At 33.1% G+C, this 21997-nt stretch overlaps 2 protein-coding genes across 6 annotated transcripts; both read right to left on the bottom strand.

The window, feature by feature from the left end:
- Positions 1-964: 964 nt before the first annotated feature.
- On the bottom strand, positions 965-21987 carry LOC113871353 (protein TIME FOR COFFEE-like). Of its 4 annotated transcripts, none has more exons than XM_027508424.1 (14): positions 21974-21987; positions 8672-8682; positions 6811-7058; positions 6386-6709; positions 6124-6269; positions 5870-6035; positions 5488-5782; positions 5333-5393; positions 5151-5246; positions 4815-5064; positions 4634-4700; positions 4426-4510; positions 3909-4295; positions 965-3790 (listed from the first exon to the last, which is right to left on the bottom strand). In XM_027508424.1, exons 3-14 carry the CDS (start codon positions 6908-6910, stop codon positions 2033-2035), a joined length of 3735 nt encoding a protein of 1244 aa, XP_027364225.1. In that variant the 5' UTR covers positions 6911-7058; positions 8672-8682; positions 21974-21987; the 3' UTR covers positions 965-2032. The 4 variants fall into 4 exon arrangements, with proteins under 4 accessions (XP_027364225.1, XP_027364227.1, XP_027364228.1 ...); XM_027508426.1 differs by having other exon boundaries at positions 4426-4489; XM_027508427.1 differs by having other exon boundaries at positions 3909-4214; positions 4426-4489.
- Positions 13094-16718, bottom strand: LOC113871355 (ribosome-recycling factor, chloroplastic). Of its 2 annotated transcripts, XM_027508428.1 has the most exons (10): positions 16411-16718; positions 16269-16338; positions 16084-16179; positions 15559-15656; positions 15128-15239; positions 14622-14663; positions 14164-14220; positions 13984-14034; positions 13406-13462; positions 13094-13317 (listed from the first exon to the last, which is right to left on the bottom strand). In XM_027508428.1, the coding sequence occupies exons 1-10, from the start codon at positions 16608-16610 to the stop codon at positions 13300-13302; spliced, it is 801 nt and encodes a 266-aa protein (XP_027364229.1). In that variant the 5' UTR covers positions 16611-16718; the 3' UTR covers positions 13094-13299. The 2 variants fall into 2 exon arrangements, with proteins under 2 accessions (XP_027364229.1, XP_027364230.1); XM_027508429.1 differs by lacking the exon at positions 13984-14034 and having other exon boundaries at positions 13154-13317; positions 16411-16682.
- Positions 21988-21997: the final 10 nt, after the last annotated feature.

Here is a 21997-nt window from a genome sequence, read left to right as displayed (position 1 = left end):
CACTTGTTTTTGAATGTATTTACATGCAACCTTGACATCCTCGATGAACGTAAGAGAGAATCTTGCTTAGGGACGAGACAAGAAATAGAATTGTCAAGAGGACAGCTGTTCCAAACATGGTGTGAGGAGCTTTTCCAAGTTCCAATTCCAACCAAAAGGAGCCATTTCAGGTTCCGTGACGTGAATGATTATGTGAACCACATACATAAGAAAATAACGTCCTCCAATTATTAAGAATTCTAATAGCTGACGCTAGCCAGTTAAATCATTGTTTGCCGGCGGCAACATGGATGATAAATAGAAACGGATGAAAACTACTCTTCCATGCCCATGTCATTTTTGTTAGCCTTTGTTCCTGAGTAATTTAAGTATGGTATAGTTCAAATCAATAGTTTATTACTGATCTTATATAATTTATTTAATTGACCAATGTTAAAAAAGTTGAATTATTATATATTTAAAAATTAAATTAAATTATTATTTAAAATAAATTGCTTTTTTTAAACATATGTTTATATAAAATGCATGATATAATTCTAGTAATTCATTCTGATTTCTTGTCAAGATATTTTTTTTTAACTCGCATATCAGCCGCTTCTAGTTATATTAAGTTGGATCAATATATCGTGTTCTTCAATTATATTGTTGTAACTTCCATTTTTGTCCAAGTTATTGGGTTTCGTACTTCCGTTCTTTAGGCTCAATATATTTAGACAAGTCTGCTTAGACGTTATCAATTTCAGCTTGGTTAGATATGATTGATGGTTCTTGTGACAAAGATCATCCCTTTATACATACATATATATTCCAATTCTTACGACAATGATCTCAAACGTTTCCTGTGCCTTTCGGGACATCAAGCATCTGAAACACACCAGGACCATAAATAGTGACTTGATTCCCTTATCCAACAGACAAAGTGTCACATTATATAGACTGTTGCGCATATGATGTCTTAACTTTGATTCTATTGCAAACGACAAAGGAAACTAGTATTCTGGTAGTCTTGCTCCATGCAAAGGACCGCGGCAGTACTAAAAGTCTAAAATAAAAGCAACATATGCTTGTACCTTAGCAAAAGCGACACATGAGAAAAATGACAATTGATAAGTTGTAAGTGACATCACTTTCCTTCACTTGATCATCATCCTGTTTTTGGGTTCATATTTATGCAGTGCCAGCAGCTGAGTTTTCGGGAATTGAGGTCTGCATTGAATGAAAAATCAAGCAATATGGAAAGAAATAAGGAAACGCCAAAAAGCAAAGAGACGATCCATTCCCGGGTTATTTTGCATTCTCATTTACTGTGCCATCTCTCGGGTCTCGATCATTCATTGCCCCAACAAGCCACCCTCTATTAACAACAAAGTTGAAGAAATGGTTGCAGGTTTTTTCATTAAAAAATGAATTGAAGTACATCTTTTGCTATGGGAGCGTAAAAAAATATCATAATATATACACATAATAGAATCTGCTTTAATACGTCAATTTAATTAGACCCCACGACTCGAGAACGTCAAAGCCTTCCAGAAGCCAACCAACCAAGAAATTAAACATGATAATAGTAATAACTATTTCAAAATTGCAGGCTTAAAGGATCCCAGCTTCCTTTCATTATCCCCCTATCCATTCCTTGTCATGTCAACTCCCCACCAGCAAATGTCATAACAAATTCCCTGTTACAACACCGAATGTCAGATAAGCGTATACCACATTGACATTGCTTTTACACCTCTCATATCGTTGCCACCTAAGCAAATAACTGCCAGCAAAACTTCAGCACCCGGATGCTATGACATCTAATCGTATCCTCGACAAAGTGATATAAGCTACCAAAACCTTTTCTTTTCAATCTTACCCAGCAACCTAAATGAATGTGGGGTAACCACAAGGACAGTAACAAAACCCATAAGTGCAGTTTGAACATAAAGCAGTAACAGCAAGGGCTTCCAGAACATATGCTGATTTCATCAGATTAGGAGTGGAATTGCAGACAAAACCTTATATCTTGGAGCAGTATAAGATTTGATTTCTAATATTTTAGCTCTGACAAGTGGCTGGGGCATGAGCTTAAGATCGATGGGACATTTCTCCCACAAACTGGAGAAGATTTTTGGCCATTCCCAGCAGAAGAATTTTCAGCTTGTTGCGATTGTGAAGTGTTCACTGACAAACTAACTTTACTTCCTTCCGAATTTGGTTTCATGTTGCCCCCACTAAATGGAGTTCCTGCAGCTGTTGCACACAAAGGCTGGTTGCTATTGGGTAGTTGTTGGCCTTGGGGTGGCACGGATGTGATGTAATTTCCCCCAAAAGAAATTTGCATATGACCCTGCAAAACTCTCCCCTGCTCCTGAGAAATTTTTTTGAGGGTGGGAGTATTAATAATAGATGGGTGATGAACGTGAGAATCTGTAGATCTACCCGAGGTCTTAGTGTGAGAAGCTTGGTTCGAACTTTTGCTTTGAGAAAGAGGTGGTGAGAAAACATGGGCATTGTTTGTATATTTTGTAGCAGTAGTATTGGTGGATGATGCTTTATATCGAGTAGCCATGGAAGGTTGGTGCTGTTGCATACCACTCTGCTTCTGAAGCTGAAGCAACTGGGGTGGCTGTTGAGAACTAGAAGCATTACTAGAAAGAGGCACACTTGTTATTGCAGTTGAAGCAGTGGTGTGACTAGACCGGTTTCCATTTGTAGGAGATAGCACAAAGTTAAGATTCTTTGATGAATTATCAAAAACAAGGGTGGTTGGTCCATTGGTTGAAGACTTCCCATGAGTGGTTTTCTTTTCATCATCTTGGTGTGAAGAATTTCCTCCACTCTTTGCTTCAGTAACTGGATAAGTCTTTTGCTGAGTAGTATGAGGTGTGCATGCAGCTTGATACCCTTGCCAAGCAATATCAGGCAGGCTATGAAGTATCACAGGGTTCTGCGTCATGGATGAGAAGTTCAGGTTTGAAGGAACACTGGTACCATTGAATGCAGCAAATGATATTGCAAATGCTTGAGATGGTATAATCTCAACTCCCCCCTTTATGTTCTGCTGCTGTTGCAGTTTGTCACCAACATTTCCACCATTGCCACTAACAATATCTGATGTTGCAGATGGCTTGAAAGAAAGGTTCACAGGTTGAACTGGAATTGTGAAGTTCTGCCCATGCATATTCTTCTGGGGGTAAGATGGTCGATTAACAACTGAAGGCACATTCCCTCCACCCATCTCAATCTCGTGCTTGCGAAGATGAGATAGTGACGTTTGTCGCTTTTGTGACTGTTGTTCTACAGTTGTAGAGGTTGAAGTATTGTTGCCATTACTTTGCACGCCTTGTGACTGCTTATGAGATGATGAACCACTTGATGTGCTAGCATTAAGATAACTTGGTTGAACCAGAGCTTGTGACTGGGAGTGCTGATGTGGATGCTGAAGAGGATGGAACGTTTGGGAAGAGTAGAAAGGCCCATTGAGTAAATGTGTTGCTTGTGCAGCGCTTGCACCTCTGGTTGCTGCAGTTGCTCCAATAGAAGTTGAAAAAGGGAATGAATAGCCATTATTGTGAACTATTGTCATATACGGAGAACCATTGGCTGAAAAATTTGGGTAGCTAAAGCTTATTGCAGGAGCAACTACTGGCAAATTTGAGGAAGTACCCAGAGATCCACCAACTGAGCCATGGGTCTTATTATATGAGGAAACGCTGTTAGGGGAATTCACACCTCCTGCCTGATTAGTAGCTGCTGCTACTGATGCTTGATGCTGGCCAGGAGGATATAAGAAAACAGGACCATGCTACATTCAAAATTAAAGCTCGTTAGATTCCAAAATAAGGGCCACAATGAAACCAGTAAAATAGATAACAACCTTAACTTTTTAACTGCATAGAAGCAATTAAATGACAAGACCATACCACTAAATTACCAGTTGACCCGGGATTAGAACCTTGCTGGACCATAAGCTGCACCCTCTGTGTTGTCGAATCCATTGGGTTGGCATTATTAGAACTTTTTGCTGCAGAAAGACTTGGATGGTTTGATGTAACCTGCCCTTTCTCTTGAGTAGCATTTTGGTTAACAGTTGACAAGTGTTTTTGAGATTGCTTCCTAAAGATCATACTTTCTGCAGAGGGCACACTGTTGACATTGTTGGGTTTTGCGCCACACAGAGAACTAGAGCCAATAGCTGCTGGCAAGGGGGGGGTCATCTTTGTAAACTGCTGATGTAAGATGTTACAAGCAATGTAATAATGGGTTGCACATCTCTTTGGTTGAGGTTGAGAAGGAACAAAATTCAGATACTGCATGTTTGAATTACGAAACATGTTAAATATATATAGGTAGGAAGCTATTATATTAGCACTCATGAGAATAAAGAATGGACTCAAATAAATACAACTAGAAGAACAAATTTGTGAGAAATTATAATACCTGTGGTGTCAATGATCCTGTGGTTTTATCTGTCTCCAGAACTTGCTGCAAGGGCGGCATGTGTCTGCCAATCATAGTTATTGACCTTAGCAAAGCCACATTATTGATACAACCAAACATATAATACAAAAGTATAAGAATGAAGAAAAGACATATTTCTATAAAAGTGAAATAGATTGGGCTGATTCAGCCGTTGATAATCTAATACCTAATAGAAGAGAGACTGCTTGGCCGTCTTGATTCAGTCGTTGATAAAGACATTGAAATAGATTGAGCTGAAGAAGTAAAGAAGCGTTAGAGACTTTTAACTAATTAAGAAATGGGTCAGAGTTGACATGTGGTGTATATCTAAAAAGAAAACTATAAGTCAAAAGTATCAAATTAGTTACCAGCTTTCTCTACTTTGGAAATCGACGATATAGTAGGCAGTTCCTTATTCCTATCCTGCTCTTCCAATTTACTGTTTGTCGTCCTCATGTCATTGTCATTGTCATTGCTTGGCCTCTCCAAATCATGTTGTATCACATTTAAATTTTCCTTAAACGTTACCATATTCGCCTCTTTGATTTCTTCTGGAGTTTTCTCTTTGTTAACTGGTCTTTCCACCTTGTCTTCAACCTTGAGAGTATCTTCCCTCTTCTGAATCAGAAATTGAGACAAATTGGAGCACTAAACAGAGAAATGGGCAAAAAATTAATTTCAAGATTGATAATCAACCTACTAACCATTCCTACATCCAGTGCCACAGATTTAGTTTCTGATGTGAAATCATCCCTTGACAAGTCATCCCCTTCTGGGGACAGCACCATAGGAGGAGGAGCCTGTTGTAAAGGCACTCTTTCTTCAGATATTGGACAGCAAAAATCAACGGAAACATAATCAGAATGCGAACAACAAGGATCCTCACCATCAGATCTATCTCAAACTTGCCTACTCGTTGGGTGTTGGCCTCTGGAACAGCAGACATCCTGATAAATTGAGCCACAAGGAAAAGGGAGCATTGATCAGACACCAAAACATGTTCAATAGGAAAAAAAGTAACAATTATTCTTTGGTGCTCACACTCTGGTAGAAGCTGCATCCTCTTCATCAGCATTCAATTTGGAGAATGATGGCGATTCCCTTGTAGATGAGACGGATCTTTCATCAGCTGAAGCACCAAATCCACCACCTGAATTCACTTTTTCTTCCCCAACGTCCGCTTTTAGAACCCCTAATGATTCATTTTCATGACCAATAGCACCACCATCATGACAATCCACATCAGCAGGTTGCTCCCTCCGAATTCTGACTAACTCTTCAGCTGAGTTATTCGGAACGACAGTGGAGAAATTGTTGTCTTCCACGTTCTTCTTCTCTGTGATAAAAATGCCAATGAATAAAGTAAAAAAAAAAAAAAAAACACAGAAGATGGAAGAGAAAATCTCCAAAAATTGAAACCCACCAACATGATAAGACAAGGAAGCATGGTGATTGACACTTGCTTCAAGCATTTTCGAAGAAGACTCGTGGTTCTTTGAAGTCTTCAAACCGTACAGAAGCTCAGCTATCTCAATCTCGATCTCTGATGAAGGCGATTTCGATGTCTTAGGAACAGCTTCAATCGCTTTCTGCAACATACACCTCAAAACTCAATTCAAAAATCAAATCCTTTTAAAAAAAAATCGAAACAGAAGAGAATACAAAACTTATGCAGACCATCTTCTTCCGAACAGCAGAAACATTCGAAGAAGAAGGCGAGGCCGGTTCCCCACTTCCGGGGGAATTCGACCGTTGCCGGCAATTTTGATCCTCCCCGCCGCCGCCTGCGGAGACCCAACTCTCGTGAGACCTTTTCACAGAAGCTGCAGAAACACATCAAACATCAAAAAAAGAAAAAACTAAGGAACAACTCAGTCACCAGAAAGACCAAAAACGACTGAAATAGAAAAACGAAAAACCGCTTTTGTATCCTCGCAACCTGAACGAGCCTTCCTTGGAACAGTCACGCCGATCATCTCCTCCGTTATCTTAAACGGCGGCGGTCTGGCGGGCGTTAGGCTCCGGCGGTGGTTTTGATCGGAGGCGGACGACATAGTATTAGCTGAACGGATCTTAGAAATCCCAGCGTCTTGAACGTCGTCGTCTTGTTCATTTCCAACGCTCTCTTCGGTGCTTTGTTCACCTTCGTCCCTGTGAGAGTGAGAGCCTCTCCTCCTCTTGCTCCTGTTCGCCGAATCCCTATCCCTATCTCGATTCCTTCCCCTCTTGCTCGCACCTTCCCTCAACTCCATCGCTCCTTCCTCTGTCACCGAACAAAAATAGGTTAAGAAACAACGCACACTAGCTAAGAGAAAACATAGTAATAAGAAGAAGAAGAAGAAGAAGAAGGATTCGTGTTGATACCGGAAGAATCTCTGAGAGCTATAGTTCGATGTCTGCGTCTCGGAAATCCATTGGTAGAGGAGACCATGGATGATCTTCGGGATTCTCTGGTTCTATCCATGAACTTCTTCTCCCTTCTCTCATGTAACCAAACTCGCTAATATATCACGTTCCAACACCAACGGCGGCGAGTCACCGGAATTCCACCGTTAACGGCAATGCTCAGTCTTTGCAGAGCCTTACACTTCCCTTCTCTGCTCTCTCTCTTTCTTTATATTTTCGTTTCGCTCTGTTTGCTTTATTTAAAGAGATAATTATTAAATGTAATAATTAGTTAATTAATTAATTATTTAATAATCTGATCTTTCCTTTTTTTCATATGCGTATAGAAAAGGCGAAATGGTTAAATGTTTCACTTTGACTATTCACACATCACACTCGCGCAAACAGGAACGGCCTAGATTTGCGAATGAGGCTTTCGGCGCTACGGATGCCGTTGGATCGGGTCATATCCCACGGGCGTGGTTTGCCCCTGCCAACGTGGCAGAGAAGTTGTTGCTGATGGAATATCGAATGCCAACTTAAAGTGGCCGTGTCTCACTTTATTTATATATCTTTTCTTTTTTCAACAATAATAATATAAATAAATGCTCTTTTCCTTGTCCATAGACACGCGTTTAAGGTGCGCGTGTCTGCAATCGTCGACCAATACGCCGGCCCCAGCTCAGCCGCAGGGGGGTGCAGTTGGGTGGGGTGAATATAAAATAGGAACTAGTACCACAACTGTTCCTAAATTAAGAGCAGTTTCTAATTATATATTATATACCAGAAATTAGTATTGCTGATTATTTTAATTTAAATTTAAACCTATCCTCGTCCTTATTATACATGTACACATTTTAATAGTGCTATTAGTTAATGCAATGTCCATAAAAGAAATAGTAATTGAAACTTAGACCAAATAGGTTATATATACTTGACTCAAACACATCAAAGCAAAAATTCAATACGGTACTGTATATAATAAACCGACAGTTATCTGTTTATCGAAGATATGGATTTAAAAATCAATTGAAAAATTTGTATATAAAAAATTAAACATATTTTTAATATTAAATATAGAAACTAAACTTTTAATTTACGCTACATTTAATCTTAGTCGTATTCGGATCACAGAACATTGACAACATTTTTGTAATGTCCAAATTTATTAAATTATAAAAGCAGGGAATTCTTCTAGTGCACGATTCTTTCTCCCATGTCTTCCTAAGTTGGCAAGATTGTGATTTTTCCATTTTTGTATTCCCTTGCTTACTCTTGTTACTTGAATTATCATATAAAAAATTGTCTCTACGGTTAGTTAGTTTGATTCTAAAATTTAAAATTCATCGTCCGCATTATTCGTTTATATAATCCCATTAAAATATCACGATGACAAGACACGTACAAATTATCAATTGATTAAAATATTCATTAAATACTACTGAATAGGTTTCAATTTAATTGCACGCATCAGTCAATGGTCAAATTTACGATTATATATGTATATATGTTTTTAAAAGTAAAAGTAAAGTGAGAGACAGGGAAATATCTTGTGGGACGGTGGAGACAGGAGAGATAGAATGTAGGTGAAAATTGAAATTGAAGATAAAAATTGAGAAAGACATGGAACGGTGATTGATGGTGAAGTGGGTGGTTTCCCTTCCCAAAACGAGGAGTGAGTCAAACATATATTATTATATTAATAATGAATATATTATTCTTTTTGATTTTCTGATATTCCTTTTATGGGCTCCACGGTGGGACTGCTCTGGTTAAGGTTAGGGAACCAAAACCAATTCATCTGCAAGTGGGGACCCACCACTTTCAAATCCTACGTAACATCTCTCTTTCCTCTTTCCTTTGCTTTTTTCTCATTGTCGTCCAATGTGGCACCGCCAACCATCAACCTCGTGTTTCCAATTCACTCTTATTGACCCTACCATCATTGCCCATACTCAGACACAGTGCTACACCCAACCCACGTGGATTTTAGTGGGCCACCACTCATCAAAATTAAATATTAGGTCTTTCTTTCCAAGTTCTAACTAACATGTTTACGCTTTGTTTATACCCGGTAAGTTGTTTTCCCTGGTTAATGTTTTTTAAAATCATAGTAAAATTTTTTTATATAAAAAAAAACATTTCTAATATAGTGTTTTGGAGAAAATTACAAAAATATAGCAATTTTTTTTTAAATTATAATGTATTTTATCGGTTAATGTTTATTAAAATTGTAGTACGTATTATTACCTTAATTTTCTCTCGTAAAAAAATTAGATAAGAGCTCAATGTAAACTCTATATTGAGAAAGCTTTTTAAGTTAAAATCAATTTGATTTGTTTTATTGTAAAAAATAATGAATAAAAGTTTGCATATGACTAATAAAAATTGATACAAATAATAAGCAGCTCACTATCGTTTTAATTAAATTTTAAATTTAAGTTTTTATATATATAAAAAAAATTAATAATAAACTCATTTATGTGCACAAATCGGATTAAATCTAAATTAAATTAGATAAAATTAAAAAATATATATATTTACAGCTAATTTGATTGAGTTAATTTAATTTACTCATTCCATGATTATGTTTGAATACAAGAAAAAATAGATGATAGTTTTTATTAAAAAACTTTTTAAATATATGAATTTGATTTTTCTATTTTTATTTGAATTTTAGTTTGTTTTCTTTCGTCTTATTATATTTCTTTAAAATAAGCGCGAGATAACACTGTGATGATGAGGTTGATAAATTATTTAAAAAAATAAAAATATTGTTTTTTTTACTAATATAGTTTTGTTTGGTTTTAGGTAAACCACTTTACAATTTTTTTAAAAAAAAGCGTCTAGCCAGTTTAATTTTTTCTAATATTATCATTAAAATTTCTAAAAACATATTTTATTTGCAAGTGTCTCGTAAAATAGTTAATAAATATAAAACAATGAAAGAATATAACGTACAGAAATGAATAAATAAATAAAAGAACTACTATTTCATCATCACCTGTTTATTATTCTGTAAAAAAAAAATCATAAATAAAAAATGTATTTATGCATCGTTCATTTGTTGTATTAATTTACGTCAAGTAATGATAAATAATTGGGATGTTTAAGTTTAAAGAAAAAATAAAAGAAATCTTCATGTTTTTAAAAAATTTTATCCTAGAACAAAATATAAATTACAAATACAATTATAGCAATTCCTTATTGTTATTATCATATGGAATTTTTTAAAAAACACCTTTATCGTTCACAGTTTGCGTGTTAAAATACCTTAATCATCATTCATCACTCATCACTTGGTAAAAGGTAAGAGCAAATTGAGTTTTAACATATATATAACATTTTGTTGTATAATAATGGCAAATAAAATATAACATTAATTTTGAAATTGATTTTAATAATATAAAATTAATATTTTTTATTAAAAAGTAAAAAAAAAAACTCTATTTGTTGGTAAAAAATATTATTTATAGATGCTTAAAATTAATTAATTTTAAGCATGAGAAGGATCCATAATTTTATATTATTTTTTAGCAAAATCCACCGTAAAGAGTTTTGGGATCGTAATGAATGGTATACGGTGTGACATCTGTGTTACTGTGTATGTATATGGCGAAATATTCAAACTGACATGATAAAAATAATAATAACAACTCCTAAAAATATTTCTGTTGAAAAATTAGCCAAATCCAACGACTAGTTTCAATAAAGAAGTGAATGTAAAGAAATTTATTATTAATTATTTAATCAGTACATTAAAGTTAATTAACAAGACTTTTAAGTTTGTGAGATCCCCTTTAAATTCTTTAGTGATTTTATCTATTTGTTTTTAAAGTTTTTTAGTTCGTAGCTTTTTTTCAATCACTTTTTTTTCACTAAAATGTATTTATAAAGAAATCTCTCATACTTTGTAACGAAGTATGACATGTGCTTATGAAAGTAAGAAATTGAAATAGAATAAACCAAAAAAATCAATCTAAAACGAATATTCACGTTTTCCTAATTAAAGAAGGAGATAAATTGTGGGGTAAAAACATCTGAAAATATTAAGAAACTATAAGAATTAATAGAGTAATTTTAATCTAAAAAATATTTTTAATCTTATAATTTTTTTTTTATTCTCTTTATCTTTTTTTCCTGGACTCAAGTGAGAATCTTTAAAACAACATTTCGGTGACAGAGCATTCCCTGTACTCTGATAGTGTCTAATTGAAAAAAATACCAATGAATGGCCGAATATGAGAGTCCTTGTCCTTTCTTTTACTTGCAGAAAAGGTTGAATCTGAAGTAACTTGAACATACCCTAATATAAAAAACGCACGATTATATATATATATGTATATATCTTAGTGATCGATAGCATGTTCCTAGATGCACAAAGATGCCTTTATCCCTTTTTGAAAGCTTTGGCTATAATTAAATGGTCGATAATAATATCTGCATCCTTTGGACAAAAGAAATGGGTATATAACAAGAGTGGTAAAATTCAAAGCAAAATATATTTTTCTGACACAAGAAAAAGCGAGCACTATATTTTAATTCAAAAACAAATAAAAGTACACGTTATCGAAAACTGTATTATACAAATGTAATGCATGATCAAGTTCTACTCTTGAGGCACAAACAAATAAATCGATTATAAAATTGAAAAAATAATAATATGAAAAGCTAGGAGAGGGACCCCCTTTCCTCTTCCACTTGTCCTATACTAATAATTTATTATTGGTAATGCCCTCATGATTAAGATATAAAATTAAGTTTATGCGCACCTTCAATGAGATTTGGTCATTGATTAATGAGCTCAATCTACCTGCACATGACCAATCGCGATTTGAATGTTAACATAATACTAGTTTATTAAACTAGCTAATTGAGCTTGTTGTGTGTATTTTGACCTAAGCTTGTAACCTTAGCATGTATAATAATTTTTCTAACGAACATGCACAAGTGATGATAAAAATAATAAAATATTTAGCGCGTTAAGACAAACCCACTCATTCAACTTAAACAAATAATAAAACCAAAGAAAGAAATCTAATCTCTAATTAATTAATTTTGTTGGATTCAAGTTGTCTTCATAGACAAAAGCAGCAATAATATTAATTTTATTTGGACGTATCTATTGACGTGGCAAGCACTGGTTGTTCCACATTGGAGTTGCGTTCTTGAATAATGAATTCTTCCGGGAATGTAAATTTGTTTCGTTGCTAATCGTGGAGATGGCCATGATTAGGAAATACAGTATTTAATTACAATACGACAGTAAAATATTCATTTTTTTTATATATGTAAATGTGTTCTGATAATGCTTTGTGTTTTTTTAAGTCAAGTTTAGCATGACGAAACTATTTAATAATGTTTATGTTGCAAGCTGTAAATGGAACACTCTGGACCAATGTTCAAAAAATGTTAGGTTTAGGACTTTATATTTTTTATTCATTCAAAATACATTTAAAGAACTTCTGATTGACAGTTATCATCTTTCATCAATAGAGCTGAAATTTGAAGGGAAAACAATGTTAATTAGTAGATATCTATAAAAGAGAAAGACGAGAGACATTTTTCATAGGAAGTAAAAAAATATAACAAGATGAGTTTTTTTTTTTAATTAATCACTCTTAATCAGGTAATTATTTTTTTAACAAACATTGCTGGTTGGCATATTAGCAAAGATTTTTTTTTTTCCCAATCAGTAGAATATTAGTAAGAGAGAGAAAACATGTCTATTTTGGTTTCAGAATGCATACCTTTGTAGATCATGTCACCTCAAGATGTTTTGAACGATTAAGACTAATCTCAAATGATCAATGATCATTTGAACAAACTCAAGAACATAGACAGATACTAAACTCAATTCACATCTAATCATTGAATTTATTTGCTAAAAATGAGACAAACTAAAAAAAGGTATTAATAAAGTTTGCCACCCTACAAACTTCTCGCTGGCTTTAACATTGTTGCAAGTTGCAACAACACAGCAGGCATGGGCCGGAGTTACATGGGCTTTCAATATAACCTATTCCCATAATGTATATGATTTGTTATTATAAACCCAAAAAATTCAGAGGTGACATGATTTGGTATGCTAAATCCCAAGGCACCTAAAATATAAGGAAAGAAAAACTATGCGGATGGATCATGGATGCACCAATTTAAGAATGGTGCATAGTAAAATCCTTGTGTCTTTCAATTAGGCGTAAGGAAACTAGTTAGAAGAAGTGGCTAATCAAACTCGCACCATAAAATTGATCCGGTCGCATGACATAATTCAACGGTGCATAATGGAAATAAATTCAATTTATACACACGAACTCACCTGTTTTCAATTTGAAAAAAATCTATTAGAATCAAAAGTTTGTCTTTCATATTACAGATAAACATGTAATTATCCAACCCAGAGCAAAGTAGACACAAAATTTGACCTCCTTTAGATAGAACTCAATATTTACTTTTTGTATAATGGCATCAAACTGTCAGCAACTCCTGAAAGACAGAGAGAGGTTACTTGTCAAACCACACCACAAATAACATCTGTCATAAGCTATCATTGTTAAGTGGAAATATATAATACCTTTTCCTTTTGTTTGAAGATGGTATCGACCTTCTTCATATACTCATCTGTCAGCTTCTACATAATAAAATAATTACCATGAGCAAAATAACAGAGGAAAATTGTCTATTCTTTATCTGAGAAGATAAATTGGCTTGTAAATTCATCGTTTACTAATAATAAACTTTTATTTAATTAATTAATTAATTATGCTTATAGGGAAGTTTTACACAGATATTGAGCAGGCAAGTGCCCAATAAAAATTTGCTGTCTACAGTAAAATATGAAGATCATCCCCAATATATTATGAAGACAAAAATTGTCGTGTCTACAGCTTTCAAAAAATTAATTCCATTCTTTGCTTCCTACAGAATCAAACATTGGTGTAGCGGGTAAAAACAACCCTCTTTAATTGGGGGCAGGGTGATATTTATTTTTTGTCACACTGTTAATTGCATGTTGCAGGCTGGGTTTCTGATAGTTCCATTTCACACAATTGCCCCATCCCGAAGAAAAATAGAAAAGGCAGGTGGCACACATGGTGGAACTTTAAACAGACTAAAACTACATAGAACCCAATATGAGTGGTCTCAAGTTACCTGCAAATCACTTGACAAATCCTTCACATTATCTTCAGAGAGCTTTTTCTCCTATAGAAAATTCCAACAAAATGATTAACAAAACATTAAAATCTAACTATCTAAAAGAGGAGGAAAAATGACAGGCAAGAACCAAATCACTGAACAGAGTTTAGGTATAAGTAATTCAAGGATTCATACCTTCTCAAGTTTATCATAAGCTTTCAATGCATCTCTTCGTATATTCCTCAAAGCCACCTATAAAAAAATGAATATGCATAATCATTCAAAAGGGAGTTACAAACATTTGCAATTTAGCAAATATAATATTATTTATTCTAAAAGCATATACGATATAAAGCTATATAACTTACAAAGAAATTAATGTTATAGTACTGTAACCAAACAATAAGCATTCTTCAAATATGTTAGAGCCTTTAATTATTACGCATTATTAACTTGGATTCCTCACCTGATTACAACTACAAGTTTCAGAATAACAGGGGAAGAAAACAGAATTGGTATTTAGAATTCAACAATTGGCTGATGTTCGTTCCTTCTTGATCATAAAAGAGGTTTTAGGGGGAGTAAATCCCTCAAATTGGCAATAAATAAGATCAAGCTCAATATCTCAACTGTAAAGTATTTTACAAATGTACCTTCCCTTCTTCAGCTTGTTTAGCCACTATCTTTGATAGTTCCTGGAAAGAACAGCAAAATAAAACAAAATTATAGCTTAATAGCTCATTTTTTTAAGATTAAAAAAATGATTTTATGATACATCATGAAATTAACATATTCATTTAGACCTTCAAAAGGTTCCCTATAACCTACTATAAAGAATCATCATATAAAAATGGCACCATCTCATAAACAAAATAAATTGATAATAAAAATAATTATATTGGACATATGGCCAGGAATACAAAGTCAACTTTTCAGTGTAGAAATCACTTTTCTCATGGGTCATGGCAGCTGAAGGGGTGAAGCTACACTATTTTGTTAATAATTAAATAACAAAAGAGAACCAATTAGGAATAGTACTTTCAGTCAGTGAAATTACAGAATGTGTTTCACAGAGAAGGAATGAGAAGTCACAAGAAATATCATAAAATGATAATAGGATAAACTTAGACACTGCAGCATCAATGGAACAGGAAAATACCTTCCTCCTTTCAGATGTCAACTGTGGGATGCTCAATCTTATTGCTTCTCCATCATTATTTGGTGTCATACCAAGATCAGAGCTAACTATCGCTTTCTCTATAGCCTTCAAGCTGGAAAAAAAAAAAAGCAATAACCAAGAATTAGCTAAGTAGTATTACTGTACATACAAGATGCCATATCATCACATTCCATCACAACTAAAAAGATTGTTTTGTGTGATTGAAAAATGCCTCAGATGGGTGTGTATATTGTCGATCAATGATTAGTATACAAAAAATAACAGAATACACAAATAAGGCATATAGACCATTACAAGTACACCATATATGAAGTAGAATAGAATAAGAAAAAAAGCTTGGATAAGATCAGTTTGATGTTTTTTATCTATTTCAACCTCTCTGGTTTGTCATGTATAAGTGCATACCATACCTGGATTTGTCATATGGCTGTACCATAAGTGAACTGGCATCAGGAATGCTAATTTGAGCAATGCTCTTCAAGCTAACTGGAGTTCCGTAGTATTCCACCTAGAAACACATTGTGAAACAGCTCATCTACAGAACAAAACTCTTTACAAAATAAAACTAAATGCAGGTGATCACTTTAGTTTGGCATCTTCTATCATTACATAACTATATGTGAGCTTGGAAAGTTTAACCAAATCAATAGTAGAAGCCATCAACTCGATGTACCAATATGAGGCTCCTTAGTATCATTAACATTACTAAAGAACAATGTGATAATCAGACATGGCTCCAGTGAAAAATACTCAACCAATCCAAATCAACTGAAAGGGGAAGAAAAAGGGTAAAACCAAAAGCTGATAATAACATATAGGCATCATGCAAAGAAGAGCAAACCATGACAAACAAATGCGAATCACCATGCATTAACCCTTCTGATGGAATCACTGAAACAAAAGAACTCATTCCAAGGCAGAAATTGAAAGCATACCTCAATTTTGTCAAGCATAGCTGGGTTTGCTCTCCCTGTCCTAATGGAATTGAAATTTGACCGCACATTTTCAATAGTCCTTTCCATTCTGCTTTTCTAAGGAGAGAAATGTAGAAAAATATAGAGAGGGAGAGGTTGAAGCATTCTAAGACGCTAGAAAAACAAAACTTTAATGAGAATCTTACAACATCTTTCTCAATAGCGGCCTTTTCGGCTTCTATTTCTTCAATAGTAGCAGCCCTCACGAGTAGCGTTCTGGATTTCCAAAAAACAAACCAATTAGAAGCACAGAAGCAGTTGAAAAACAATGGCATATAGGTTCACTACCTCCTATGCGAGAACCCTTTGGAGTGGAGGGGTGTGCGAGAAAGTGTGAAAGCATGAGGAAGCTTTAGAGTTGCATAGCTTGCAATTGCAGCTGTAGGAGAGGTGAAGGAGCGCGTTGTGTTGTAAAAAGAGTGAAGGGTTTTGGGATGGTTTTGGAAGATGGAACGGACCGAAGTTGTCGGAGAGAATGAGGTTGCCATGAGAGAGACACCCTACGCCTTGTGTTGTGTTGTCTTTGTGGATAACAACTTTCTCCACTCTTTTCAACCCTCTTTTCGCCTTATTGCAATTTGCAATGCCACCACCATCCTCAAATTTGCTCAATCACCACGTTTAATCTACCCTACAAAAATAAATCCCCCCACTTTTATTTTAATAAAACAAATTGTTCAACTTTAAAATAAATCAACATTGTAATTACAATAGAAGCACCGATAAGATCTAACATTGTTGCGAGTGTTATAAAATAGTTTGGTTCAGAGAAAATTTGACAAAGTTATTGATTTTTTTATTTTGATAAAAAAATTGTTTATTTATGCTACTTTTGTATATTGTAATTTTTCTTAATAAAAATATTAAAATGAAATCATATATTATAAAATAAAGGACAAATAATTCTAATTTAGTTTTTCTGTTTTGTTTTGAAATAGAAAGGAATGATAAAAAGATAAATTCATTTTCTTCACGCCTTAAAAGAAGATAATAATATAAAAATAAAGTAATATTTTTGTCAAATATGATCTTAGCCAAATCAAGGATGATTTAATTGTTCAGAATGTTCAATCTACAAGGGTTGTGACACAACTTGTGACAAATGATAAGAAATTTAAATGAAAGACTTTAGAATATAAAAATGTAATGTTTTGAGTGAAAATTTTAAATATATATATATATATATATATATATATATATATATATATATATGTTTTTAAAAATACCTGTTTAAAGTAAACTTTTTCACTAGTTTTTACTTGATTTTGGCCCGTTTTGTGGCTGTTTGATTCTTTGGATCAGTCCAAAACACTGGTCCTCCTTATTTGAACTAAATCATTTATAAATATTAATTAAGCCTTTAAAATATTATTAAATAATTTATTTTTTGGGGTAAATTTTAAATGCATCTTTAACACATTTTTATAAAAAAATTTATTTCTTAATTTGCTAACCAGTATGTTTACAAAACTGAGTATTATAATATACATATTATGTGCTTATTAAGGATATCTCTTGACTGATGATTGAAGATTAGTACCTTATAAGACATAAATATTATTAAAATATGCTTTGTTTCTCTTAACAAAATATTTCTCATGCATACAACAAAAAAACGAGCCTTGATTGTTTTGCTTAAAAAACTTACTCATCCACTAATAATGGTTACTTTCTTCGTTATTAAACCATTTTATTTTTTCTGAGTTTTGCATTTTTTTTGTCTAAGTTGAAGGGAAAAATAATCTGTTTATTGTAAGGTTCGTTTTAGTTTTTACTTATGTAAAGATAAGGATTTTATGCAATGATATTACTATTAAAGAAGATTTTGGCCATCAAAAGAAGTAATTTTTAATTTAACAAATTGACAAATATAGCTATCTTAGTAAAATGGTTAAGATTTAATATTGAGCTTGGTTATGTGAATTCTTTACAGTTAATGATTCAGAATCCACGTCAAAAATTTTACCAAAATTCTTATTTTATGTTTGGTTTTTATTGGAATGGATTCTTTCCTGATAATGCATGCAACGGATTTCAAACAGATTGACAAAATGTTTATTTATTTTTTTTAAATTATATAAATGTCATTTTGTTATTAGTCAGAATCATTTTTGTTTGATGGGCTCACTACTCATTAGCTCGATCATGGACTTTGGATCTCTCGTTTGTGGCAGTGATGTTGATTGGGTTTTTTAGTTTCCATGTTTTGCAGAATCCATGTGTGTTGCGTATAATGTGGGAGATTCTGCTTAATGGACTGTTAAAGGCCTTCTAGATTTAAAAAGTGGGCTTTTACTAAGAGGATTTATGTGGGCAATACTCTTAAAATGTGCTCTAACTTATGGTCTGTATAATGCTATTAAACACAGATTAAAACTACTAATAAAATGTGGCAAAATCGAATTAAAATGTTTAAAAATATTCAAATTAAACATATGACATGTTTTAAGTTTGTACAGGAAATATTACATGTTTTTTAGAGTCAAATATTCTCTCTGTTTATTTCCATTCGTTTCTTTGTCTATTTTCTAATCCAACCATTAGAATTATTACAATGAAAAATTTATTTTTAAATTATGAATTCAATGCTTATAATTTTGTCTATTTTCTATAAAAAGATGTTGAGGATTCATTCTGATTTTTCTACAGTAAAAAAAAGCCAGACAACATTTGTTCTTTTTTGTTCTGCTCTTTCTTTTTGGAAAAGTCTTGTACACGAATTTTGTAATAAATAACTGAAATGTTGTTTAAGAAAACACATTAGATGAATATTGCTCACTATTTCATTCAAGGAAAGGAAAAATTATGTAGCAGTTGAGAAAACATTTGCAACTTTATTGCACCCTAAGACCTACAAGAGTGACTCTAATGGCTCTACAATAACAAGGACTATGGTCTACATTTCACAAAAATGACCCAACATTACAATTGCATCAATGAAGTATATTAAAAAAAATGGTTTTACAAACTCACTGTATTCATTATAATCTTGGTTGGCTTACCAAATTTTTCTTATATTTGTTTGATCAAACTAGTCTAAATTCTACAGCACTGAATTTATTCTTTCTTTTTGTTGCTTTTTTCTTTTCATATTCCTTAACTTTTGTGTTAATGAAGGACACATTTGCTGTTCACTCAATGCATCTAAATTCTACATCTGACCTAGTGAATATCTTCTATATTTATTCTACTTTCAATTTTCAAGTTTTTAAATATAAACAAAACAAACAAACTGTTTCGATTTGTTTAATATGTAAGTTGTAACTTTAAACGATGGATGAAAAGAAACGAACAAAATATATTATGAGTTGCAAAAGTTGGCACACATGTATTTAATGAAAAATATTAGCAATATATTATTTAAATATACTCTTTAATATCTTTATGTTAATGATTAATTTTTAAAATGTTAAAGCTTTTATTTTATAAATTAATTTCCTTTTTTAAAAATCATATTAATTTTTTAAAAACTAACTAATCACACAAAATGTATTAAATAACATATATATTACTAAGATTCTTCTACATTTGATATGATAGAGTTGTATCAATAACTCTCGTGCATATCTCAATAAGTATCAAAATCGATCGTGCATGTAACCATTATTGTTGGTAATGATGCTGCAATTCTTAGAGCATTCTGCCACACCATTTCACATTCTGCCACACCATTTCACATGTTCTTGAACAGTGCACTTAGTGGTTGTAAACCTGAGTATATAAGATTAACTTTATTTAAAAATAAGTTTAAAATAACATGATGTATGTTTAAAATTTTAAAATTAATCTTTTTCTTTCAATCCAAAAGTTATGCATTTTAATTTTTACCCCTCAGCCTAATAGTGAAGCATAATGTTGGAAGTAGCGGTCCTTCCAAGATTTTTAAATATATATACACAATTATTTTATTATAATTAGTATCTTCTTCAATATGTGGATCATGTTTTCCACAAATTTGTTTAATGATATTCCAACTTATTTGTTAGTGATCGATTCGATCTCTTTAATAAATAAAGATTGACAATATTATTAGGTTTTAAACAGTTGTCAAGAGATCCAGTGGTTCAAAATTTTAATTAAACATGTGTGTGTAATGAATGTAAATTTGTTTATCTTTCATCAAGATGACCCCATTAATTCAAGCATTTTTACCATTAAATTCATACATTCATACATATAAATAAGCATATCCTTCATTTAAAATTACTAAATTTTATGGGAAATTATTTCTATTACAGAAGAAATTTTACAAAAGTAATTTTGAATTCTCAACAATATATATTTGTCTTATGGTTGTTAATTTTCTAATAAAGCTTAATAAAATAATTCCCAATGCCCTCTTATTCTTCTTTTTTGTCAACCCCAATATCCTAACATGTGATTATATACATACAATGGTTGGCCTATACCTCCCTAACAGACACTAGCATATTTCACCAAGCTTACAAGGCATCCTTATTAAATAACAACTCATCGTTAAAATTAATATTAAAAAATATATATATCGCAGCGAAGTTGGCCCCCTTTTTTTGTTGTTTTACTATTTAACATTGTTAACAAGACAGAATAATTCCATTTTTGGGCCTCACACAGCTTTTGCTGTTTGTTTTCTGTTCCCCATAAATAATTGTTGTAGATACCCTTTAGATCTTAACCTGTAAATAACTCACTCAGAAAAAGGAAAAACCAATATTTGAGGCACAGAAATTTTACTAAGCCAATGAACACCTTCGTCTGCTATTTGCAATGTGTCTTTTCAAATTAATGTTACTTTATGCATAGGAGCCCATGTTTGTGTAATATATAAACGAGGAAAGTCCCATGAAGATAAAAACAAAATGCATCAGGTGGAGGTTATAGCCAGAGCGATACATAAAATTTAATTCAAGCGTATGAATTCATGTTATATGCATGTCGTGTTGTTTCGTTTTTCTTTGCAGTAAAAAGGAAAATCACAAGTAAATGATCTAAAACATGGTACCTAAGATTTGTATTTTTGACAACCCTGGTAAGTCTAAATTATAAAAGATTGATGGGATCAACAAAAGCATTATATCAATTTATTTATTTATTTATTTATACGAGTAATCAATAATATTATCTTGACATTAATTTCTTGCCGTACGTGGTTTTCTTAGAAATTTCTTGTTACACACACACACCATTCTCTTCCTCAAATCTGAGGGAAGAGATTTCCAGTTATCTTCCTCTGCAGTTAGACATGGAAGCGCAGAATGCACACAAAATCTAGAAATTAATAATAAAACAAATAATGACTGCGGCTGCTGTGGATGGTATGGTACACTACCACGCTGACTTACTCAGCAAGCGCAAGCCGAGCCGATTCAAAAGCCGAGGTTCGCGCTACCCGCAACCCGATAACAGCACGCGCCCCTGCACGTGCATAGACAGCCCTAATGTCCTAACACGTAAGAGTCTCACCAGACCAAAGAAAAAGAAAATAACTATTTATGTATCCTATGCAAACTCAGGTCGAGCTTTATTAATAATGTATTTTTAATTAATTAAAAAATGAAAATAATAAATAAAAGAGTTACAAACGTGAAATTTGCTGTTTTTATTTAATTAATGAAGTTTTAACCTTTGTAAAATGAGAAAAATAAATAATAAAATAAGCGACAAAGACAAAAGGGTGGCGTATATAACTACCCCCATTCCCAAACGCACCTTTCAGTCCTCTTTGTTTTAACTCTCACCAACTCTACTCAGAGCAGAGAATCAGAGGGAGAGAGAGAACAGTACAAAACGCGCATCGTTGAGTTAAGTCATTTATTCCTCTCAGCACCAGAGCGTGACACACTCTTTGCTTTCTTACCTTCCATTCTTTTACTCTCTCTCTCTTACATTACTCACA

The sequence above is a fragment of the Abrus precatorius genome, unplaced genomic scaffold, assembly GCF_003935025.1.
Source record: "Abrus precatorius isolate BTA unplaced genomic scaffold, Abrus_2018 Scaffold7, whole genome shotgun sequence".
Lineage (NCBI taxonomy): Eukaryota > Viridiplantae > Streptophyta > Magnoliopsida > Fabales > Fabaceae > Abrus > Abrus precatorius.
Note: the sequence above shows the minus strand (reverse complement) of the source record. Positions and strands in the feature narration are given on the sequence as shown.